Genomic DNA, 27182 nt, shown 5'->3' with positions numbered 1-27182 from the left:
CCGTGGTTTTATTTCAGAAGATCTAGATTTCAACTATTACATAGTCATCTTCAGTGCTAAAAATTAGAAAACACATAACTTCAATTGAAAATGTCACACTTTTGATTTGTATCCCACAACAGGATCTGTCCCACTGCTTTCGTTCAAAAGTGATGGAATAACTACTTTTAATGGACACTCGTTTGCAAAAGTTGTTAACTTTAAGTTCCATACAGAAATTCTGCAAGAATGTGTAGAGGCTGTTAGCTTATTTACAGAAAGGTGTGGAGCGCTTGAACTGTACTGTTAGGGCGGAAATACGAGGCAAAATTAAAATCCCTATATGCTTGCCACTTTGAAGTTAGAAGAAATGCAAGAAGGAAGACAGCTAACTTTTAACCCCATAAAAATGATATTTGACAGAACGAAAATTATATATGTATTAGAATTCGAGAAAGTACTCTCTCTGAATTTGTCAAATTACTGGATGGAGAAAGAAATAGATAATTTTGATGTGGATTAGTCAATTCCCTAAAAAACACACTCAGAGTGTCGTTGCGCGAAAGTAGTAGGGAAACGCGACTTAGAACAAACAAACACCACACAGAATGTTAGAGAATGGCGACCCTGCCAGGATGGTAAAATACGATGATTGAAGGTCTACCACATGCCTAACTAGGTCAGAAAAATATCCCGTTGAAAAATTTTCGTAACAAAAATTTTTTTCTTGAAGTTACACATAGTCAAAAACAGTAGCTGCAGCGATAGATAGTAAGAAAGTATTCAATAGAAAGCGAGACATTCTATCAGAGACAATAGCATAATTAAGTTATGAATTTTAATATTGTTAGAATTAAGTTTTCTCTCCAATGCAAGTGCACAGGTGGCGGATACATCGTTGGCAAGTTGGTTCTGACCCAACAAGTAAGTGAATGGATTGTCAGTCCTGGGTATAATAAGTGTCAAGTCGTGTGAGCAAAAAGTTTATGAAATGCGTGAGATCGTATGAGCGCATGTTGACGCGAAGTAGGGCGCGTGAATTGCTTTTAAAACAGAAAATAAGGGATTCGGAAAGATTAGCAATGGCAGATCGAGACATTGACCCAGGATGAAGATGGACAGTGAATAGAGGACAGTACAACAGACGATGCAGTATCGCGAGAAATAGGACAGATAACGCACCATAACGAGGATAATGTACGCCAAGGCATAGAAAACGTACGTCAGCATACGACAGAGGAGCAGGAAAGTAGAGAGACAGTTGATGAGGATTCTAACTTGCGTCTGGAATACGTAGAACCCATAGTACAAGTAGTCATAGCTCCCTCACAACAGAGTACAAGGAATTCGAGCAGAAAAGTGTCACCGCACAGTTCGTTGCAATCGGTTGCGAACCAACGCTTGGGCGAAAACACGGAGCGTAGGACGTCGGAAGAAAACGCAATAGGACCCACCAATCTGGCAGAAGTATTACAACAAATTACGGAAACCATGACAAGGCAAAATAAAGAAATAGCGAACCAAATTCAAATTCAGAATGCAGAAACCACGAGACAAATGCGTGAGATTAAAGAACAAAACAAAAAAATTCAGTTACACCTAAGTCATATTGAAGATGAGGTAAAAGAATCTCGAGAAGTGATAGGAAACTTAATAACAGGTCACAATCAATTGAGAACAGAAATTGACAAGGTACAAGTGGACGTACAAACATTGCGTAATGACACTCAGGACGAGATCAAAACATTACGTAACAACACCCAGGGAGAAATCAAGAAACTAGAGAAACAGATAAACGTAATTACTAGAAAAGCAGCAGGTACAGCGCGTGAAATTGTTGAAAACAGTGTGTTACACAAACGTATCACAAAAGCTGCGCTGAAAAGATATGATAACCGCATAGTCAAAATAGAAGCGCAAACGAAGCAACAATTTCAGAAATTGCGAACAGAGTTGTTGCAAACTATTGAAGAGCGTAGTGAACAGTATCGAACAAGCACTGAGTCTGCAACCACATCCGTATCTGTAACAGCACCGGAAAAACAAGCAATTAACGAAGATATTACGCATTTGCGATTCCAATCTCAGGCGGAAAGTAACATATGTGAAATCAGACAACCTGCACAGCAACAAACACGTTTCGAAATTCTTGATGAACAGACGGCACCACAAACACATGCAAAACCACAAATGTATGTTTCAAGACAGTCTGGATCGTCCAATGAAGCGGCAAGGTTAGCCAGACAAGATACCGAACCAATAGGTGACAATGGAAAGTCAGGTCGCGAAGATTACAGTGCAATGCATTCAGCTACACGTTCACAACCGATGGAAGAAAATTATTGCGTACCACTCCAACGATACTACGCAAGGGTAGGCGAAAGTTACAGTGGACAATATCCAATGGATCTACCACAACCGGAAAGAACGACTGGAGAAATAATCAGAAACAAAAGTGGCGAAGAATCGCGAATTTGATATGGAACTATGACGAAGTACGACAACGATCATTTCCTCACAGTCAGAAAATTTCAACACTTTCGAGAAGGAAACTCATTACATCCACGAACTTTTATTGATCAATTCCGAGTAGGAGTACCAGAACACTGGACGCTAGCACACAAATTAGACTTTATATGTGCACACATGTCAGGAACAGTCGCAGAAACCATGCAGAATGTTGCAGCCACATGCCGATCGTACGAAGATTTCAGAGAGAAGTTTCTCTCACGATATTGGTCCAGCGAAGCACAGAACAGAGTGAAGTACGAATTATTACAGAACCCATATTTTGAAAATTCAGGAGAGAAGAGTCCCGTGAAATTTTTCGAAGTAATGGCAAAGAAAAATCAATGCTTAGATGTACCATACAGTGACGGAGAGTTGATTAAATTATGCGCGATGAAACTACCATTGAAATACCAGCAATCATTAGTAGGTCGCGGAGGCAATAACGTCGAAGCATTTAAAGGAATTCTAAGGGAACTAGAGTTCATATTTTCGGAAGATAACGCAAGAAAAAGACGAAGCGCACGTGAAAACGAAAGCAAAAAGCAGTGGAATCCACAAGACACAGTACGAAGAAACAATAATTACGAACCACGTGATAACTTCGCACCAAGAAACGACAACAGATTTCAACAAAAAAACGGTTATGGATTTAGAAGAGAATATGGCAATAACCATTATTCACCGAGGAACGGCAACAACTATTACAGAGGGAACAATGACAACTGGAACGGGTATTGGATAACCAATAGACCTACAAATTATCAACAAAGAAACCAATATCAACAAGCTGAACAAGAAATGAGAATACATATAGAAGAGGTGGAGGTAAGACCACCAAACCCCGAAAAACGTTTGAATTGACAGCTAAACGGCCAAGCCAAAGAGAGTGACGCACCGACCCAGGATAATTGCAGCACCTTGAACAGAGAAGTAAATACCTTATCACGAGAAGAGAAGAAGGAAGAAACAAAACCGCAGGGACCAGATGAAAACGAAGACAGGAAAATAACAATATTGTGTTGGGACGAAATTAATTGAGAGAATGCTGACAAGGAAGATGAATTACCAGAGGCATGCACAACGAATGTAGGAGGAAAGGACGAAGTAATGAGTATTGCAGAGCTATTTGAGATGGAAACCAGGGAAAGCGAATTCAATGAGAATAATGCACAGTTGACAGAAGTTGAAAATAAGTTACTAGTGGGCACACAACCCAAGGTATACAATGAAGGAAGTTATGAAGCGATAATTAGAGCATTTAAATGCGATTATGTGGAAGTAGCGACAAAGAAGGAGAAGATAGACAAGGATGAGGAAAAAGTAGAGGATGTTGAAGAAAGCGTAAATGAAGGAAGAAATAGAGAAGAGGAAATAAAAGAGAGAGAAGTAGCAGTCGAAGCTTATCCTACGGAAAGTTCGAATTAACAAGGGAAATTCCTGAAAAGACTCATGTATGATTCAGTGGAGGATTCGTTGATGCAAGAAGAAGAAGAACAGAACCAACCCTTTCAAATTCAACCAATTGTGAAGGCCATGGTAAAGCATATCCCAGTCAATATTGTAATTGATAGCAGAAGTGAACTGACCGTGATCTCAGAAAATTTATTCATGCAGTGTAATGCCAATGAGGAATTGCCAGTTCTGAAAACACGTAAGATTTAAGTAAGAGGTCCTATTAGAAACAATGCTGCGGAAGTTACAAGACAAACAAGGTTAACTATTTCGTGCCAAGGTCAAAAGATCGAAGCCAGCTTCATGATTATACTTAAACCAACTGTAGATTTGATTATAGGTGCAGTTTTTTTAAATGAGAGACAAGCGATAATAGATATGGGGAAAGGTAGTGTAACATTCGGGAATGTCACACTTCTCTTTGAGCAAAAGCTAAAATTAGGAGAAATACCAGTTATAAACAAACAATTAAAAATGATGCGAGATAAAGAGGATGAAGAATTAGGATGGTATGCACAAAAGGGGGAATCACCTCAACTCATCTTAGAAGTCCATAAAGAAATCGACGAAAAATTTCAAGAAGTTCAAGTAAATAATTAGCAAAATATTTCAATTTTATGTTGCAGATAAGATCGTCAGGAGAAAGGAGAGAGGAAGGTGGGAAAAAGAAAGTAATTTCAATAAAAAAAAAAACAAAAATAACACCAATAGTAGCATAGATTAAGGTGAAGGGATAAAGTGTAGACAGTCTAACAGCATGAAATACTAAAATGCTACACACCACGACATTACACAAAAATAAAAAACGAATTTGAGGATCATTGTAGAAGTTAAGACTCACTATATCTTAGAATTGTAACATGGAAAGGGAGCCGAAATTTGTAAAGCTTTTTAAAAAGGCGTAAAACGATGTAGGTACTAGACATATGTTAGATGATTATAAGTAAAGCTTTTTGTAAGAACCATCGTAAAAACTCCAGCAAGGACCAGATGCAATGACCCACAATTCGCAACGAGAGAAGTATCAAGAAAGAAAAGGACGTAATTAGCAAGACATGATTCCTACAAGGCAGAAACATCAAGAGAAGGGAAAGGACAGCGACACCAACAAAGGGCACTTGTATCCGAAGTGGGCAGTAAATCTACTGCTAAAGGGACCGGTGCAGGGACAGACAAGCAAACACCGGACTTTCGCCGCTCTTAAACCCCGGGATGCCCCGACTCAGCGGAGCGAGCAAGAAATGGCCCGATGAGAAGACCGCTTGGGCAAGCCACCACTGGCAAAAAATATGTGTAAAAGTCACACTACTGCTATTAAACAACACGCTGATGCACGAAACTGAAGAAAACTTCCAGAAAGTAGAACTGACACGTCCAAACAATTTATCAAACTGTTATTAAGAGGAGAACTTCAAAGCGACTAGTTATCAATAAATATTCCCATATCCCGCCCAGAGAAGAACCAAGAATCAAGTAAGAAGCAGAGAAAACGCAGGAAGAACAGAAGTTGAAGATTCGCAAGATTGAGACCAAGAAAGAAGATGGGTGAAGAATAGACGACATACCTTCCCAAATCCCTATCCTATTGTAAACTAGTCGTCTGCGAAGTATTACAACGAAAAACGACCGCTTTCAGCGACACATAACGATGACTTTCACGCATACAAAGCCAGTAAACCTCGAGATTCCGCACTCACAGCTCGATTCCATTATGGGATCTCCACAACAGCAATACACCGTTGCAAAGCCAACAAGGAACGACAAACGAAGCTGTACATCAAATACTTGCCCACATCCATCTCGCTCAAGTCCATCAACTTCGTGCAAAAACATTCGTCAACCTCATGCATTAACATTCATAGCATAATGAAAATGGTGATGTAGGAATTGTGCAAAAGACACGTGTGAAAAACTAAATAAGTAAAGCACACCAGAAAGCTAATAAACTACAAAGTAACAGTCATTGACTATGGACTTAAGTAAAAATTGACTATCGATAAAAATAAGTCATTAGTTCTGAAATGGACAGTGTATAAAGAACAAAAGTAAGACATAATAAACACTAAAACTATATGCCACTTATTTTCTCCTCATAAAAATAAAAGAATAACTATATTTTACTAATTTTCTCCTTATAAAAACAAAGAATAAAAAATATCTTGTCTGATGTTTTCCCCTTTTTTTTTTACATTTGTACCATTTGTTAGGATAATATCTCAAGACTTGTGTATGTATATCTCTTTGTCAAAGCAACTCTTGGAAATAATTCTTATTTGTTAGCATAACAATGTTGAAATGAGTATCTAGAAACAAAAACATTTTACTTGTACATGATATTTAGAAAATGTGTTAGGAATAGATTTTACTTAATAACTACATTTATAAAAAAAATATTTCTAAGAAAATCGAATAACAAACTTCATAAAAAACAAACTTAACACTTAACTAAAGAAAGAAAATAATTAAAAATTAATAATGATAATAGCATAAAAATATTCTTCTCTTGTCAATATAAACAAATTTTTGAGAATAATGTAGAAGAAAATAAAAATATAAATTAGTAATACAAACTAGCATAGAACTAGAATAACGTGACTGAACAATAGGAAATAAAATTTAGATAAAGGAATAATTTTTGACTGACTTAGACAACAATTCAATCATTACCTAACTTCAGTGCAAAAATTAAGTTCGAAGGGTGGTGACATGTAAGGTGTCAGGCAAATCCTACACCTTCCATGAAAACTCTGACATGATAAGCAAATCCGGCAGTATGTCACATAGCTCCGAATAAATCCTGACATTAAATTAATCAAAGTAATACGATCAACGAGTGAGCAAATGGAATACCACAACCTAACACAAGAACGCTTAAATGCATGTCATACCTTCCCACCGTGAAACAGACGCAGTTCCAAGGGAAGAAACGAGAACAGAAGCTGAGAGCAGAACTGCGTTAAGCTAGAAGGCCCTATGATAAGGGACGGACACCCACATGGCCGACTGACCGCCAGGACCACACCCCAGCCCATGTTAAAAGATAGAGCCCTCCAGAAGAACAGTATAGATCTTATGATAATACTAAAAGGGCTACACCAGCTGCAAGTTTTAGCGTGAGACTTTTTCGCGTCTCTGTTACATTGCAAACGTTAAAAACATTGCCCCACCACAAAAAGTATAACGTTTCTCATTGGGTAGACAGAATTTTTGTAGGCAGAGCTTAAGATTAACATTGGGACCCTGATTGGTCAGTTGAAATCACAGCCAGATAGCTTTTTTTAAACCAACTTCGGTAAACTGTAGTACGGAGAAGTTAGGAGAGAGTTGCTTCCGAGACGGCGAGCTGTGTGGAGCTGCGCCGCCCGCCACCCCCTGACGCTGCCTAAACACCGTCAAGGTAATGAACGCACGCGATGCCACATAACAGCGCATAACGCTTCACTCAGAACTGCAGAAGTCTCATCTGTTACATCCCCTTTTTACGTAATACTAGTGTCGATCGTCAATTAAAGCTCATGGTATTCACATTTGCTACTTGAAGTTAAATTCTGAAACCTGATGATTTTTCTGTTATATAATTATTGAGAAGCCACATCAGTCACTGTAATTTACGACAAGTTAAATAAGTAATTAAAGATAATTGAGGGTCACTGTAGACCATTTTGATAGTTTTCTCTTTTATGAAACTTAACTTAAATCTAGATTATAGATGTGATATGGCATAGGTCGTCCTGCGATCCATTGTAGAACTTGGAAACCCATTCAGGGAATATTTGTTCACATTTTTGTTGAACACAGTTGGTTTTTATCATCCTGTATTAAAATATTTCCTTTTATCAATAGTGCAATTTATAAACAATGTTTTGTGAGTAGAATAAAATTTCCAATGGTAAACTTAACTGCTTTTTCGACGTTATTTTACCAGCTAACTAAAAATAGGAAAGCCTTGAACCCCTTCCACTAAATTTAGTTAGTATTAAGATTCTTTTACAGGGAGTGCAGTGGAGCTGACGCTGAAATCATTAAGTATTTGATTGTATCATCGCTAGTCTCACTGAACTCTTCTGAACTCTTCATGTCATGTGTGGTCTGGCGTCTCCTTACCAGCAACAGGTCCCAGGTTCAAATTAGTCAGTTCCCTAAAAAAACACGCTCAGAGCGTCGTTGCGCGAAAGTGGTAGGGAGACACGACTTAGAAGAAACAGACACCACGCAGAATGTTAGAAACTTATGTCCGGAAATGCATGGTTTTCATTTTAGAGACCGTTTGTTCAATCATACATCGTTACAGGGGCTGCGATAGAATGCGCGCTGTACCATGCAGCCACAGTTACAGTATGAGTTGAAAATGGTTTCCATGTGCTTGAATGCATGCTTGTACACGCCGTAGCATGTTCTGTGTCACACATTCACATCGGCCAGGCTGCATCTGAACAGTGTCAAAGGCAGCATGAATACGCTGCCCCATTGTCTCCACATCTGGAATGGGCTCTGCATACACGATATTTTTGAGACGCCCCATAATCAGAAATCACACCGGTTGAGATCCAGTGAACGAGCAGGCCATGTAATTGGACCCCCTCATCCGATCCATTCACCAGGGAAGACACGATTGAGATGCGTCCTGACGTTAATGGTGAAGTGAGCTGGAGGGCCATCACGTAGCGGCCACGTAACCCTTCGAACCACAAAGCACTTCTTACAGCAGGGGAGGCAAAGTCACCCGCAAGAAACACAAGTTACCCGGCCCACCCATTCTGGTAGTACCGGTGCTGATGATTCACTGTCGCCATACCAAGGAAGCCGGCCGTTGTGGCCGAGCGGTTCTAGGCGCTACAGTCTGGAACCGCGCGGCCGCTACGGTCGCAGGTTCGAATCCTGCCTCGGGCATGGATGTGTGGAATGTCCTTAGGTTAGTTAGGTTTAAGTAGTTCTAAGTTCTAGGGTACTGATGACCACAGCAGATAAATCCCATAGTGCTCAGAGCCATTTGAATACCATGGAAGTTCTGCATACTCTCCCATAGATGACAGTTATGAAAGTTGAAGATTCGCTATGCGTAAAGGTGACCTCATATGTGAATAGGATGGATGACACAAATCCTGGAATCGTGGTTTCCTGGTGAAGAAAACAGTGACAAAACTGCTCCCGATGTGGAGAGTCTGTAGCTAGTTAGCCCTGCACACGCTGTAACTGATAAGGGTAGTAACAATTGTTATGGAGAATGTTCCACACGGTCGTCTGCTTCACCCTATACCGGCGGGTCGTACAGATACGGTGGTCGCTTTCCACAGTGTTAATAACATTTTCCTCTAAGTCTGGTGTCCGTACATTTGTAAGTAGGCTGTTTAGGTTTTTTTATTGATAACGCCACCTCAGTATGAAAATCACCGGCTGTGCCGTGTGCAGTCTGTGGCTGCTTTGCATTGTTGTAATACTCAACCATTGTAGTGTTAGGCAGCTGGCTGTGAACAGCGCGTAGCGCTGGGCAGTTGGAGGTGAGCCGCCAGCAGTGGTGGATGTGGGGAGAGAGATGGCGGAGTTTTGTAATTTGTCATGATATCAAGGTAAATACATTGTTTGTTCTCTATTAATATCTTTCATTTGCTAACTATCCCTATCAGTAGTTAGTGCCTTCCATAGTTTGAATCTTTTATTTAGCTGGCAGTAGTGGCGCTCGCTGTATTGCAGTAGCTTGAGCAGCGAAGATTTTTGGTGAGGTAAGTGATTTGTGAGACGTATAGTTTAATGTTAGTCAGGGCCATTCTCTTGTAGAGAATTTTGAAAGTCAGATTGCGTTGCGCTAACAAAATATTGTGTGTTGAAAGTCAGATTGCGTTGCGCTAAAAAAAAAATATTGTGCGTCAGGTTAAGCACAGTTGTGTAAAAATTATTAAAAGGGGACGTTTCATATGGCGACCCTGCCAGGATACCTCACTGGAATCTTCTGATTTGTTCTTGTAGTTTGTGTAATTAGTGTAGATTTTGTTTATTGCTAGCGCGTAATTGTAGAGAATTTCCTTTGTAGTTGCAGTCTTTCATTGTTGTACAGTAAAACAGTTGTGGCATGCATGTAGATTTGCACCAAGTATTTCGCAGCTGCGCTTGCAATTAACTACATATTATTTTCAGTGCTATGTTAATGTGTTCTCTTATTTTTGCTCTTCAAATTGTGTTTTTCTGTGTTGTCATGTGAAATACTGTGACAATAATGGCGTGTGAAAAACGTAATACTAGGCTCCAAAGTAAACTGCGAAATGACAGTGAAAACGAAAGCAGCATGTTAGCGCCACCGAGTAATGAATTAACTAATGTTAACAGTAGTAATTTGGTAATTGCGCATAGGGAAATGGAGCGGGTTGCAAACAATGGCGTAGACAGTGAAACAATTAGTGAGCAGGGAAGCATTATCGATCGGTCGGTCGGCAACAGCTCGCCTCAGGAATCCGAAATGACAGGACACAATTTCGCAAATACTGTAGATTCAGGTTCTGGGTCATCACCGTTTTCTCAAATGAGTCAAGACACATTTTCTGCTTGTCAAAATGTGAATGTTGTCGGTGAAAATGCACTGCCAAAAAGCATAGAGAAACAGATTCCAGACACTAATACATTATTATTGCAATTAATGCAACAAATGGAACAAAATCAGAGACAAATGGAACAAAATCAGAAACAAATGGGACAAAAGCTTGAAAAATTAGACACAATGGAACAACACCAGAGACAAACACAGCAACAGTTAGACGCAATGGAACAAAATCTTCAAAAGTTAGACTCATTGGAGCAAACTCTTGAACAAACACGTGAGGATTTAACTAATGAGTTACATCACATTGAATCGAAATGTCAAAAAGTCTGTAACGACGTAAAAACACAAATTTGTGAGCATTTTCAACCTATTTTTTCGCGGCATGAAAATGCATTACAGAATCACGAAGCAGCCATAAAAGAACTGCAAACCATTGTTCATGAAAACCATGAGACCTTGTCGGCTAAATTTGACTCAGTTGCATCTACCGATTCGGTTATGCAACTTGCAAAAACTCAGGAAAACTTGAAGGACACAGTAGATTTGATTTCAACACAAATGGACACTCTGAAACTTGGTTCAGAAAAACACACTGAGGAAATGTGTTCACTATCGGAGAAAGTAGGCGAACTTTCGGATCAGGTCACTAACTTATCTACAAAGGTAGATGATGATCTGAATGACACAAGACCTGTAGCCTTCACTGACACAGAAGAGTATGAACAAATTAGAAAATTCAAACAAAATCAAAATCAAATTAATACGCAACACCAAAGAGAAATCCGCGAAGTACAAGATCAGCTGACACAAGTAATACAAGAATTACATATTTCAGAGGACACTCGCGCTCCAGTACGGGAAGAGGGACATAGAAATACGGAACAACCACAAAATAATAACACAGGACACTTCGGAAATTATGAAAGAAATTTTGAGATGGAACCGCCGACACGACGTAACAATGACCGATATGCGACTCGCCGACATGATGACTTTGACTATAAGCTGTTCATTACCACACGTAAATTCAAAACGTTTAAAAATTCTGCCAACGACATTCATCCACAAGCGTGGGTCCATCAATTCTCTCATTGTTTTCCCCCCAACTGGTCATTAGAACACAGATTAGAATTTATGTGTGGCTATTTAGAGAATGAACCAGCTGTAAGAATGCGTTCGGTCATTCACGATTGTCATAGTGAAGGAGAATTTTACCATGCCTTCCTCTCAGCATATTGGTCTCAAGCCACACAAGACCGAGTAAAACATGGCATCATAATGATGAAACATTTCGAACAATCTGAATTCTCCAGTCTTGTGAAATATTTTGAAGACATGTTGCACAAGAATCAGTACCTGTCAAACCCATACAGCCCCTCAGAACTCATCCGCATTTGCTTAATCAAACTGCCTGAACATTTGCGACATATTATTTTGGCAGGACGTTGCAAAGACGACATTGAAGCATTTCAAGGACTCTTACAAGAACTGGAAATTGACACTGACAATCGCGGAACGCACGAGCACAACAATTACAGATCACATCCGTCGCAATTCCGCGATGAAAGAAATAATAACTGGACGCGACAAGGCTATTCTCACAACACAAATCGTGACCGAAACAGACACCACCCGTATAACAACCGTTGGCAGAGTAGTAATAATTACAGGGAAAGATCACCTCTCCGCGGTAATGACTATCACAGAGACAATCAGAGAAACAGACAATATGGGAACCAAAACAATTATTATTACGAGGGACAGAATAACTTTAGACGCAACGGTCCAGCGCGCAGTTACGATTCAGGGAGAAATTCTCCACCACTTAACCGACAAGAAAGAAACCACAGAAACTACCAACATGACGACAGACGATGTGATCGTAACGACAGACCTGAATTGCATCAGAACTGGCGGGATTTAAACAGGGCAGGGCCGTCTCGTCACGGTGAATTTGTAGAAGTTAGGTCTCCAAACCCCAATAACGACGCGCGCCAACAAAGAGACAATAGGCAGTGACTCATACAGCTGGCAGCCACGAAACGCACGTGTGACACTAACGACGCAGCTGCCGTAGCAAGTAATTACGTAAAAATGGAAGACATTAGGGACATCTTACTCCAAGAACACGACGTAAAACATAACAACATTGCATATCCTGTGATTCACATTACAGTAAATGACGTAAAATTTACGGCAGTACTTGACTCTGGCAGTCACATTTCAGTAATTAGTGAAACAGCTTTTAGAAAATGCAACATATCGAACGATTGCCCCACACTTCCGTTACGTAAGATTAAATTACAAGGTGCAATCTTTGGAAAAAGTGTAGATGTACGCCAACAAACCTACTTAGAATTCTTTTGTCAAAGCCACAGCTTCTCTATGAACTTTCTTATTGTTCCATTATTGTCGACGGAAATTATACTGGGAGTAGACTTTTTGAATAAATACAAAGCAATCTTAAGCTTTCACGATGCTGAAATAAGTTTAGAAAAAGAAGGTAAGTCAGTAGCTTTGAATTTTGAAGATTGGCTCTCAAACCATGACGAAGAAATTAATCGGCTTTACCTCCTGTTAGACAACAGTTCGGAATTTTCGACGGAACTTGACACTAACAATCACTCTGCAAGTACTGACAGGGGTGATATCGACGGCGCATTTGATACTTATGAGTTAATTCAGAATAAAATTCAAACAATTGAGAATTGTAATGACACTGATAGGCAGGACCTTTTTGAGATTTTACAAGCACATTCCACAGTTTTTACTCATAAAACAGGAACCATCAAGGGATTTCAATACCAATTTCGTGTTCGTGAGCATACTAAATTTTGTGTTAGACCATACGTAATTCCGGCGCATTATAGGGACCGTGTTAGAACAGAAATACAATCTATGCTTGACGAGGGCATTATTGAGCCTGCAGTAAGCTCATACAACAATCCATTACATGTTGTTGAGAAGAAAAATGGATCAGTCAGGCTTGTCTTAGATTCGAGACAAATCAATACGATCATTATTCCTGAAACAGACAGGCCGCAAACGTTGGAAGAACTTCTTCAAAATTTTAATGGTGTAAAAGTGTTGTCTTCCATTGATCTCAGATCCAGCTTTTATCAGATCGAACTTCATCCAGAATGTAGAAAATACACAGCTTTCCTTTGTTTCGGCGTTTGTTATCAGTTTCGGAAACTTCCTTTTGGTTTGAACATTTCTTCAGCAGCATTCATTCGCGGGCTAAATTCCATATTACCTGAGTTCTTAAAACGTCACATCACCTTATATGTGGACGATATTCTAATAGCAGAAGCTTCATGGGAACAACATAATCGCATCCTCAACAGTTTGTTACGTATTTTTGCAGAATCTGGAATCACAGTTAACTTGGAAAAGTCTGAATTCGGTAGGTCAAAGGTGAGGTTTTTGGGACATATTATTTCTTCTGAAGGCATTCAGCCGGATCCTGAAAAGTTAGAAGCAATCAGAGCCATTCCAGTTCCATCCACAAAAAGACAAGTCCGCAGTTTTCTAGGTCTCGTAAATTTTTACCGTCGTTTTCTGAATATGCAAATTCTTGTTACACCAAAACTTTTGTTCTCTCACTGGAAAAAATACTATTTGGAACTGGGACGAACAAGCACAGTTGGAATTCAATTCTTTGAAAGAATCGCTACTTAACGCGCCAATTCTAGCTCATCCAGATCTGTCACAAGATTTCTGCCTTAGCACGGATTCTTCTAAAGTCGGTCTTGGTGCCCATTTATTTCAAGAAGCCACAGAAAATGACACTACTGTTCAGAAAACCATTGCTTTTGCTAGCCGAGTGCTAACAAAATCTGAAAAAAATTATTCCGTTACTGAATTAGAAGCTTTAGCTATCGTTTGGGCATTTAACAAATTCCGTTTCTTTCTTTCTGGTAAGCACGTAAAGGTATACAGTGATCATCGTGCATTACAATTTCTTATGTCTTCAAAATTAAATCATGACAGGTTAAAACGTTGGGCATTGTTTCTGCAAGAATTCCACTTCACAATAGTCTACATTCCCGGCAAGGAGAACATTGTTGCGGACGCACTGTCACGCGCACCGGCTGGGCTTGAGAAAAGTAACACAGAAGGCAACCTCGAGAAAAATTTCAGTATTCTTTACATTCAGAAAGTCGCCTTTGAAAACTTCATCACCACATCTTTGAAGGACATTGCTCATGAACAAGATAAAGATCCGATTTGGAAAGATATCAAAAGCAAATGGCATGAAAAGACACACACACAGATTCGGCATTATTATCTGGTTAGAAACAACATACTGTTCAAACGCTGCACTGTTGATGACAAGCTATGGGTACTTTGCATTCCTGACGATTTTGTTAATAAGCTCATTTGGTACATTCATTTCAGCTACGCACATTTTGGTCCACGAAAATGTTATCATATTCTTCGAACGACTTGTTATTTTAACAATATGGAAAAGAGAATTCGAAGAGTCTTGTCTATTTGTAAACTTTGTCAAAAGGCGAAACCATCTACTGTCTCACATCGTGCTCCGTTGTTTCCTATTATTCCTTCTAAATTAAAAGAATTTGCTGCAGTTGATCTATTGGGACCCCTTGTCAGAACATCGAATGGATTTTCGTACGTTCTAGTCGCTGTTGAACTTACTTCCAAATTTGTTTCTTTCACTCCGTTACGTAAAGCCACTGGACGATCTGTATCCAACGCCTTTGTTAAAAATTTCTTATGTGAAGTTGGCCACGTTGCCAAAGTCATTTCAGATAACGGACCGCAATTCAGATCTGCTGTTTGGTCTCGCATGCTTCGCAACCATAAAATCAAACCTGTTTTTATTTCATTGTACTCACCACATTGTAACCCCTCCGAACGGATTATGAAAGAAATCAATAAGCTTTGCAGACTTTATTGTCACAGAAAGCATCAGCATTGGGACAGATATTTACACTTATTTCAAAACGTGCTGAATGAAATGCCTCATGACTCCACTGCTTTACCACCTACTCTTGTGCTGAAGAATGAAAAACCACCAAACGGAATCAGAGAACTTGTACCTTTCCCGAATACACGTAAACTTCGACACAAAGACATAATTGATTTGGCTCTTAAAAATATAAAATCTGCAGCAGACAAAAGGAGAAAACTACACGGAAAAGCAAATGCAAAGAAATTGTATATGGGTCAGAAAGTTCTCATTAAAGCTCATTCATTGTCACATAAGAAGAAACACTTGAGCCACAAATTCTTTCTAGTTTACAATGGACCTTACAGAATCCGACGTATACCACATGATAATTGCGTTGAAGTTGAAACTCTGCGTACTAGGAAGAGTAAAGGTTTACACCACATTTCACATGTAAAACCGTTTATTGAAAGATAATCTGCTTTTTTTTAATGCAACATTTTGGTTTACTTGCAAATACATTATGGATTCAAGGTGGTTTCTGAGAGATACCAGATGATACAGGGGTTAGTTTATGTGACAGCTACACGATGTTATCACGACGCTACTAATGAGTGACAGTTTACAATGTTGCTTTTGAGGTGTTTCTGTTTTATATTTGCACAGTTTTCTGAATTCTTTTGGAAAGAAAAACATGTTTTATTAGTAACTTTTGTGGTATAGCTACAATGAGACAGCCTTTTTCGTGGCACAACAATACGTTACAGGACAGTACTTTCCTCATCACGGCAATAAGCGTAATAACTAAGATATCTATACGCAAAGCATTTCACTTTTGTGTATCATGAGGTAAGTACAGTGACTTTTGTGGAACTCAGCTTTCGGAGGACGATATCTACGACACTTACACAGAGATTATCTTACAACAAGACGCACAGTTTAGCGCTACAGGACACGTATTTGAGTGATTAATTTTGTACTTAAAACATTTATTTTTAAAGATTTTTAAATTGCAAAGAAAGTTTTCCGAGATATATTTCATTCCATTGCTGTAATCTGTAACACCTGAGGGTATAATTACATTAATCCTCAGGGGGGTACACGCTTACTTTGTGTACCATGTGTTTGGCACGCACAAGGAGCCCTAGCTAATATGGTATTTGCTTATACAACTTTACACATCGGTACCATATTTCTCCAACACATAAATTACACAGCTATCTGATTATTTACCTGAGAGAGACAAACATTTTTTTTACTACATTAGTGACAGACGTTTACGTAATTTCACAGTTGGATACCTTCACACTTATGAAATTGTATTTTGTCTGTACTTTGTGAACTGTTCATATTTTTTCGGAACCATTGTGATACTATGAGATCTTTGAATGATGTGTTTGGTATGGGATTATGATTTTTAAAGTACGTTTGAGGCAGATGACACTTTTGACATGAGCAGAGAATTTTTTTTAGGTTTTGAAATTAGAAAGCTACGACGATTTTGAGAGTTGACTGAGGTGTTATGATGTTATTTTTACGGCGACGATGTGTATTATGTTGTTGAGGTATGTTTATTATCAATGAGATGATGCTATATGAGGAATCTGATTATGATACGTATGTTACGATGAAATATTGAAGTGTCGACGAATATGTATATGTATAATAAGGTAAGGAGTAATGAATAGTGGATAGGAACTCTGCTTTGTGGAAAAGGATGTTGGAAACTAAGAATCGTATTTTAGAATTATGAAATGTGTGTAAATGCGTGAATGTATCACAATGCCGACGAAAATTTTTTGGACACTGTTATATTCATAGGATTTTGTTTTTACAGATTTGCAACGCTAATTCTTGACCTGTGAAACATTTTTATATAAGACTGCCATTGTAGTGGAAACTGCTGTCGTAAATATTTCCGTACGAAAGTTAAGAGACCACCTGCACGTAATGCGTCGCGGGCACCCACCTGGGCGACAGCCGCCCGAACAAAAAAAAAAAAAGGCCATTAGCCTTCCAGCGGCACAGGTAGAAGAAAAAAAAAAAAAGGGGGAGGCCATTATAATCGCTATTGACATTCTTTTGTAGAAAGCATCGCAAAAACGACACGGTCGAACTTGAAAACATATGATTACACTGGATGCCTAATGAAATGACGAGAAATATTTTTATGTCTATACACCTGATTATGACTACTGTCTCTCTAGTTGAGAGATTTTTCTACTAACTTATGAAATACCTCATGACTACTGAATGATATTTTTATGCTTTGCTTTGTACATAGTTGCTTATTTCATTTGATATCTAGTTTCTAGCTGCACTGCAGCATTGGTTCAAATAAAATTTTGTAGATGTACTAATATAAATATTTTCTGTCTACAGATCGAGTAAATAATAATTTAAAAAACAATGATGGAGCAAAAAAAAAAAAAAAATCATTTACCTTCACAGGAACTGCATACATAATTTTCTTTTCTAGTACTTAGTAATTTTTTTGTAGAATTAGTTTTTGTGGTGCACCACTTTAATTACTTAGACATTAAGATGTGATTATACATTTCCCTTATCTGCATTGTTATCTTTAGTCTACTATTTTTTCTGCTTGAGCTATGTCATGTTTAGGTATAAGTTGCTGCTGTTTGCCAGGCATAGTGTTATTGAATTTGACTTTGTATTATTCTGTTAAGCCAGTTTTACTAATGATTTCTTGTTATTATTTGTTGCACATTACCTTAGATTAGTTGTAATATTACAATTGCTTTGCTAATTTCTAAAATGCTGCTTCCTTTGCAAATCTGCAATTTTTGTCATTGCTGTTTGCGTTTATTGTTTTATGTGTTGCTGCATTGCCTCGTCCCTTAGTTTAATGTCTGAGCTCAGTAGATATAAGTTAGCTTAAGAGGGGGTAGCCTATAAGATAATGAGTAGCGATTAATTAAAAAAAATGCATTGAGAAGCTATACGAGTAAAGTACAGAAAGCAGGTATAGGTAGGATTTTCTTGGGAATAAATAATGAGGTAATAAATATGTGAAATAAATACAGAAAGCATGCTTGGATAGGATTTTTTTGGTAGAAGCAAAGGTTGAAATAAGACGAAAGATCTATGGAATGAAGTTTTGGGTTGGACTGCAGTACCAAATGTTACACTGAAAACAAACCCTGTCCTTTCCTTTTGTGTTATGCCACTATGTGTTTGTGTACCCTTGTGTATTTCTTTTCTTCCTGTCTCTGTGTAGTTTCATAGAATTTTTCTTCTTCTAATACTAAGCTACATGAACTATGATGAGGAATACTGTTATCCTCAAATATAATTTGCATTGATAATATGTTATTTACTTTGTAAACATGTTTAAACAGTATTTGTTCTGTTTTGTTTTAATGCTCATGTGGAAGTTGATATTCCAAAAGTTATTCTGATCTTTATGTATGTACTTATGTCATTATTTTTGTAACACTGATGTATATGTTTATTTCTATTCTTTTGTAAAGCCCCTATTACTACGAATGTTATCTCTACTATTATGTTTTTGATGATGTATTTTGTACCTTTGTAATTGTATTCTTATGTTATAAAATTGTAATTGACACCAGGTCATCAAATTAAGTAACTTGTAAGTTACATTTCACTGCACACGTTTCTATTGGTCATAGTATATGGACAATATGTGAGGAGTAGGGACTGTTAGTGTTTGCACGTGTGTTAATAATTCAGCAAGGGACTGGATAACAGCATTACTTGTTCTAAGGACAATTCCAACAACTTTGTGAGTGCACAAGTGGTGGTTATGGACTTGTTATATTATCCGCAAGACTCTTCAATGGTAATTGTGTACCTGCACAGTCACAACAGATGGCTGCTGGCCATCTCTACAAGGACTACAGTGGGTCTGCGCCTCTGGTGGCCCACCAGTACCATTATCTCTACAAGGACTGCAGTGGGTCTGCACCTTTGATGACTCACCAATACCATTATTTCTACAAGGACTGCAGTGGGTCTGCACCTCTGGTGGCCCACCAATACCGTAATCTCTACCAGGACTACAGTGGGTCTGCTCTGTGATGACCTACCCACCAATACTCTTCAAAACTTCGACTGACTCTGCTGTGGGTTTGCTCTCTTGTGGCCTATTACCTGTCAGCATGTCGAGAGTCAGCACTGTCTTTCCGTTGGAAGGACAACGATACTTCTTCAAGACTGCATGGAAATCCACTACTTCCGTGTGCATTTTCTTTTACTGCTCAGATATGAGAAAAACACTGCAATGTGATGAATGATCAGAACTGTCTTTATGGACTGTGAGAAAATTTTAGCTTTTGACCAACATTGTATCAATAAGTGTGTGCATTTGATTTCTTTGTTATTGTAATTGTGAAAAAAAAATTTTAACAAATATGTATTGGCCAGTGCCCAACAAAATTTGTAAAATTTTTTGTGGGGAGCATGGGGGCTATGTAAGTAGGCTGTTTAGGTTTTTTTATTGATAACGCCACCTCAGTATGAAAATCACCGGCTGTGCCGTGTGCAGTCTGTGGCTGCTTTGCATTGTTGTAATACTCAACCATTGTAGTGTTAGGCAGCTGGCTGTGAACAGCGCGTAGCGCTGGGCAGTTGGAGGTGAGCCGCCAGCAGTGGTGGATGTGGGGAGAGAGATGGCGGAGTTTTGTAATTTGTCATGATATCAAGGTAAATACATTGTTTGTTCTCTATTAATATCTTTCATTTGCTAACTATCCCTATCAGTAGTTAGTGCCTTCCATAGTTTGAATCTTTTATTTAGCTGGCAGTAGTGGCGCTCGCTGTATTGCAGTAGCTTGAGCAGCGAAGATTTTTGGTGAGGTAAGTGATTTGTGAGACGTATAGTTTAATGTTAGTCAGGGCCATTCTCTTGTAGAGAATTTTGAAAGTCAGATTGCGTTGCGCTAACAAAATATTGTGTGTTGAAAGTCAGATTGCGTTGCGCTAAAAAAAAAATATTGTGCGTCAGGTTAAGCACAGTTGTGTAAAAATTATTAAAAGGGGACGTTTCACATTTCGGGTACGTCCTCCATGACAAACGGCGAAACCCTATTGCAAACACTGAATGCTGTGGTCGCTGTCGGCGGGGAAAGGTCTCCTGATACAATCTTGCTGCCCGCCACCCGTTGCCATTTGCCTTTCCGTAAATAAAAACCATGTCGGCAAGCTCTTGAATCGAATACGGACCCATTGTGTACAACGCTGCAGCACATCCACTACAAGGTGAGTCGTCCGCCTCAGTAGCTGAGTAGTGAGCGTGACGGAATGTCATGCCAAGGGGCCCGGGTTCGGTTCCCGGATGGGTCGGACATTTTCTCCGCTCAGGGACTGGGTGTTGTGTTGTCCTAATTATCACCATCTCATCCCCATCGACACGCAAGTCGCCGACGTGGCGTCAACTCAAAAGACTTGCACCAGGCAAACGGTCTATCCGACGGGAGGCCCTAGCCAAACGACATTTCCATTTACAAGGTGAGTCAGCAAGAGAAATGAATCGGACACAACATTATCAGTTACTATGGCAGGAGAGGGCACTAGAGCATGACATATGAAGAACAATACCACCCTATTGGAGGAAAGCATGCATGCTGTAACTTTGGCAACATGGTACTGCGCGTATTACACCGCAGTCTCTGCAACCAAGTTTGATTGAATAAATAGTCTCTAGCAGGGAAACCATACATTTCCAGACAGAAGTTCATTAGGCCTTTTTGTTCTGTATCCCCTCATCGATCAATCCTTAGAGTTTGTACACAGTGGAAAAAGATCACCCTGTATATTGTACAAGTGTGCAGTCTGACACCAAAAGTGTAAACTAAACCCCCCCCCCCCCTACCCCGGTACGTTATCAGTGGCCTTGATCTAACGCCCACTCTGTCTAAAGTGACCACTGATAACCTACTGCTAATCAGTTATAGAATTATTACATCACCAGACGTGCAGGTTGCCTGTCCCCGTTGCCCCTGGGCTCTAACTAGCAATGCTATCCTACTTACGAAACCATCACTAATCTTATTATAGGTCACAAATGACAAGTCGGACATAAAACTAACTAAGCCATATGTAAAATGAACGCTTTATCAAGATTTCATAGAGTTGCTTTGTATAAACGAATCACGTCGGTTGCAAAATGTGCGAAACGTCTAGTCGTGAACCAAACGAAAGGTGGTAGTAAATTTCGAAGCCCGTTCTTGCTGTAGGCTTGGCGATACTTTTCATTTTTGCGAGATTTTCGCGTGCCTCTTTGGACATCCGTACAGCTGTTCTGAGTACAGCGGGTTTCCAAAGTTCGTTCTTGTGAGCATGGAGCTTGAACTTCATTATTGATGAAACCAATAGACAAAATAAGAAGAAGAGGGATTTTCGCCTACCTACACTATCTGCTGGCGACGTTTCCGTATGAAGAAGAAAGTCGTCCTGTATATAAAGCACCATTAGTGCCCACCGTAAGATAGTAACTGCAGCAAGTCAGTAGCTTCGCAGAACAGGAGCAGAGTGTCCCTCAGGGGTATACACACTGAACCAGAAAGTGACAAAAATTTTTTAGTCGGGTAATTCATTAGCAGAAGTTGTTCCTCCCCTTCAGTCAAAACTAGTTGCCCCGAAGTCAGACAACTAATTATTTTCACTAGGAATCGAATCTTCTACTAAAGGAATATTTCTGTTTCACTGAAAGCAGTTCAAGTAGTCTACTAGCGGGGGGAAGTCGTGTCCCTCCATAAAGCGAAAAACGGCAACAATGATTGTGGTTGATGAGCCGCACAGATATCTGATGAGTTATGCAGTTAGTTTTCTCGATAAAGCATCTTCTGGTTAGGAACAAATCGCTTTTAGTGTTCCACAGTGCTCAATATTGTGTCTGCGTCTACTCTTACAATATGAATGACCTCCCCTCTTATATTGATAGCGCAAAAATAATTATCCCTACAGATGGCGCAAGCAACATTATTTTTTTTTATTTTCCAGTAGTCGGTTTCGGCCCTTTCCTCAGATCATCTTCAGGCTTTTCCACGCCATTATGGCTACTGGTGGCTGCGCAGTGACAACCTTCCTTCTACGGATCTCGCTTCGTCTGCCGCCACCATCGGCCGTAAAGCGGGGAAAAGACTGAAGATGGGCTGAGGAAAGGGCCGAAACTGGTTGCTAACAAATAAATAAATCTGAAAACGCGATCGAGACTGTTTTTTATTTTTTGTCCTTTGTGAAAGACAGAAAAAATCATATTAAAAATTAATTGAAACAATTGTTTCTGGACAACGTCTAGCTTGTAGATGATTTGTTAAACCGTTGCTAAATTTAAACGTAGCGATTAATACTGCACCCAATAACGTAAATATTCAGCGCATAGCCGTAATTTAGTGCGACAGTGCATTAGATTTGTCAACCAATGAAGATCCTCCATATTGTAGCGAGATACAACGAAAACGATTCGCGGAATTGTGCAGATAACTGAACTACTCTAAATTAAACTAATCTAGAACAGAGCAGTGTCTAAAATTTGTATTGGACGGCCATTCATCCTCCAGCATGTAAAGTCAATTACAACAGCATCTACAGTTTGAAATATGCGTGCTCGGAATTATGTGTACATTGCCTTCTAAGCGACGTCGTGCTATGGTGGCACTGTAAAGAGATTTTGCAAACTCTAGGAAGAAAGGCTAGAGTTTCACCCACCGTCGACAACGAGGTCATTACAGACGGAGCACAAGCTCGGATTGCAAAGCTTTGGGGAAGGAAATTGGCAATGCCCTTTATAAAGGAATTAGTCAGGTATTTGGTAAGAGCGATTTAAGAAAGTCACGGAAAGCCTAAATCAGGATGGCCGGAAGTGGATTTTAACCGTCGTCCGCTATGTATGAAGTTGGACTCCAGAGGTGATGCTATGTAAATCACAAATGTCCAAGAGAAAAACGAGAGATCGCATAGTGTGTGTTACATCCCCTAAACACTATTCAACGCCCTCTCTCCCCCACAACCTTTCCCGTTTCGCCAGCCGCTGACGTTGCGCTTTAACGAAAGTACATGTATATTCCTTCTTAGAGTCACAGGTAACATCCACAGAGAGCAAAATAAAGCATAAATGTAGCCTGAGATCTTGTGATACATTTCTTCGTAGAAGAAATCGTTGACGCACACTTGTGTGGTGTTTCAATGCCGGTATGTGGCTAGGCTAGAAAGGGACAGAGAGGCGATGGTATGCAATTCTGTATCACTGCATCAATGGTCTGGATTAAATTCCAAACCTCGTAGTAGTTTCTCATGTAGTGGGCAGATGGGGCACTGATGATGGAAATCTGTTTCCGTATTGGAACATTAAGCTCGGATGCCCCCTTTGTGCTTTTGGGGAGAGTAGGCTCCGTACCAGCACTGGGTGTCAGCCCCTCTCTTCTCTCTCATCTTCGTCGTTATTAAATCTAAACTGTGTATGTGTTCGTTACGGTAGCCTACGAGGGACATTCAATAATTAAAGAGACTGATGCAGAAAAAAACTGTCTATTTTTACAAAATGGAACTTTTACTTTTTTTCAACATAATCCCCACCAATATTAATGCACTTGTCCAAATGATGAGCCAGTTTTTTTGCACCTCATTCAAAGAAGTCTTCGTCTTGCTGTTTGAGCCAATGTACCCACAAACTCCTTGACGTCATCATTGTTGCCAAACTTTCCTCCACTCTGCCTCGGTAGCTACACGGTCGCAGAGGCGGATTACTATCTAAAGGGACCCGAGTTCGATTCCCGGCTGGGTCGGAGATTTTCTCCGCTCTGAGAATGGGTGTTGTGTTGTCTTTACGTTCGTATCTTCATAATTGACATTCTAATATTGAAACGGCTGTGGGGACACGACCCGAAAGAAAAAAAAAATCCACGTAATGCCTCCTCGAGTGGATCAAACAAATGAAAATCCGAGGAAGCTAAATCTAGACTGTAAGGTGGACGGGGAAGTATGTCCTAACCCTTTTTTTTCCAGTGATTTCTTGGGTCATATGGGCGGTGTGAGGGTGAGCATTGCTATGTAACAATATCACGCCTTTCCTTTGAGATCCGCGACGTTTTCCTCCCATTGTTAGGTTTCATTTGTTCATGAGCTTGTCTGAGTAATAGGAACTATTTATTGTAGGTTGGTCTTCCCAACAGTCACAGAAGACGAAACTTTTGTGGCCCAAAAGACGGTCAGTATGACTTTTCTCGCTGTTGCTTGCGTTCTGAATTTCTTTCGGCAAGGTGATCTCATGTGCTTCCATTCCATGCTGTGTCTTTTGGACTCTGGTTGAAAGTGGCGAATCCAAGTTTAATAACACGTTAAAATCTTCTTCCGCAAAGGGTCACTTCCCCTTTCATAACGTTCTTTCAAGTCTGTACACATTTGTTTCATTGCGTTGTTGTGTTAACTTTTCGGGACCCATATTGCACTCGCTTTGCTGTAATTGAGCTTGTTACTGATAACATTATGAATTGCGCCAACACTTACTGCAACTGTAGCACGTCGGTTTCTTTGGATAAACTTGTCCACACGGTTTTCAAGCGAAGGAACTGACACTTCAACCCGCCGAACAGGACCTTGCTCGTCAGTCACTGAGTATCGACCATTTTTGACCTGTTCTACCCACTTATAAAAACATCCGTGGTTCGTGCGATTTTCATCATATTGTAAAGTCACTCGAAAAAAGATTTTAGGTGGTTTTTCAACTTCGGAAAGAAAAACACGGATCACTGAACTTTGTTCATCTAATGCAGAAACTTCAAGCGGACCCGCCATTGTAAAATACAATATCGAGGCTATAAACAAAACAGTTTCTTGTCGTCAACTGTTCCCACCTCAAGCCAGTGATACCAACCCAAAATCATGAAAGTACAAAACTCTTACAAACTCTTTCATTTCTACATCGGATTGTCTCTTCAGTCATTGAATGTCCCTCGTACACTATACAGATACAAAGGCACAGCACTCACAGTTCTAGAAGTTCAAAAATGTTCAAATGTGTGTGAATTCCGAAGGGTCCAAACTGCTGAAGTCATCGGTCCCTAAGCTAGCACACTGGACTCGCATTCGGGAGGACGACGGTTCAATCCCGCGTCCGGCCATCCTGATTTAGGTTTTCCGTGATTTCCCTAAATCGCTGCAGGCAAATGCCGGGATGGTTCCTTTGAAAGGGCACGGCCGACTTCCTTCCCCGTCCTTCCCTAATCCGACGAGACCGATGGCCTTGCTGTCTGGTCTCTTCCCCCAAACAACCCAACCCATCGATCCCTAGACTTACACACTATTTAAACTAACTTATGCTAAGCCGGCCGCGGTGGCCGAGCGGTTATAGGCACTTCAGTTCGGAACCGCGCTGCTGCTACGGTCGCAGGTTCGAATCCTGCCTCGGGCTTGGATGTGTGTGATGTCCTTAGGTCAGGTAGGTTTAAGTAGTTCTAGGTCTAGGGGACTGATGACCTCAGATGTTACGTCCCATAGTGCTTAGAGTCATTTGAACCAACTATTTAACTTATGGTAACAACAACACACACACACATGCCCGAGGGAGGACTCGAACCTCCGGCGGGAGGGGCCGCGCAATCCGTGACATTGCGCCTCTAACCGCGCGGGCGCTCCGCTCGGCTTCTACAAGTACCACTGTGAGTGAAGAAGGAAGTTTTTTGGGTAGCCGAACAACATCTCGGATTCTCCGAGCCGTCAGCACCGCACGACGTGACGTTTGGAGATTGTACTACGATGAAAGGCTCCTACCTGAGAAACACCAGATGAAGATGGGCTTGCGGCCGTACTTGTCGCTCCAGGGCCCCAGGAAGAGCGAGACGATGGCGGGCACGAGGGCCTCTATGATGGTCTTGTACATGACGAGCCTGCTGGAGTAGGCGCGCTCCTCCGAGGTGCAGCTGGCGATGTCGCTGGTTCGGCACACGCGCTCCAGGAACAGCCCGCCTAGCACCGAGTATGCCAGCACGAACGAGAACATGAACACCAGCACCATCGGCTCCACCGTCGGTCGGTACCCCCAGCATATCGCTGAAACCAAGGGAAAGAAAAACCACTCGAAATCTGCGTTAGAATGGAAATACACTCCTGGAAATTGAAATAAGAACACCGTGAATTCATTGTCCCAGGAAGGGGAAACTTTATTGACACATTCCTGGGGTCAGATACATCACATGATCACACTGACAGAACCACAGGCACATAGACACAGGCAACAGAGCATGCACAATGTCGGCACTAGTACAGTGTATATCCACCTTTCGCAGCAATGCAAGCTGCTATTCTCCCATGGAGACGATCGTAGAGATGCTGGATGTAGTCCTGTGGAACGGCTTGCCATGCCATTTCCACCTGGCGCCTCAGTTGGACCAGCGTTCGTGCTGGACGTGCAGACCGCGTGAGACGACGCTTCATCCAGTCCCAAACATGCTCAATGGGGGACAGATCCGGAGATCTTGCTGGCCAGGGTAGTTGACTTACACCTTCTAGAGCACGTTGGGTGGCACGGGATACATGCGGACGTGCATTGTCCTGTTGGAACAGCAAGTTCCCTTGCCGGTCTAGGAATGGTAGAACGATGGGTTCGATGACGGTTTGGACGTACCGTGCACTATTCAGTGTCCCCTCGACGATCACCAGTGGTGTACGGCCAGTGTAGGAGATCGCTCCCCACACCATGATGCCGGGTGTTGGCCCTGTGTGCCTCGGTCGTATGCAGTCCTGATTGTGAACCTCACCCGCACGGCGCCAAACACGCATACGACCATCATTGGCACCAAGGCAGAAGCGACT

The 27182-nt window shown here is 40.6% G+C and overlaps 1 protein-coding gene across 1 annotated transcript in view; it reads right to left on the bottom strand.

Moving 5' to 3' along the window:
- LOC126235919 (proton-coupled folate transporter-like) overlaps nt 1–27182 on the bottom strand; it is a 178900-nt gene that overhangs the window by 113100 nt on the left and 38618 nt on the right. Inside the window, exon 2 of the mRNA XM_049944879.1 lies at nt 26142–26420. Within this exon, the coding sequence (XP_049800836.1) occupies nt 26142–26420 (279 nt within the window). The remainder of the gene's footprint in view (nt 1–26141; nt 26421–27182) is intronic.

The sequence above is a fragment of the Schistocerca nitens genome, chromosome 1, assembly GCF_023898315.1.
Source record: "Schistocerca nitens isolate TAMUIC-IGC-003100 chromosome 1, iqSchNite1.1, whole genome shotgun sequence".
Classification (NCBI taxonomy): domain Eukaryota; kingdom Metazoa; phylum Arthropoda; class Insecta; order Orthoptera; family Acrididae; genus Schistocerca; species Schistocerca nitens.
This window is presented reverse-complemented; position numbering and strand designations above follow the sequence as displayed.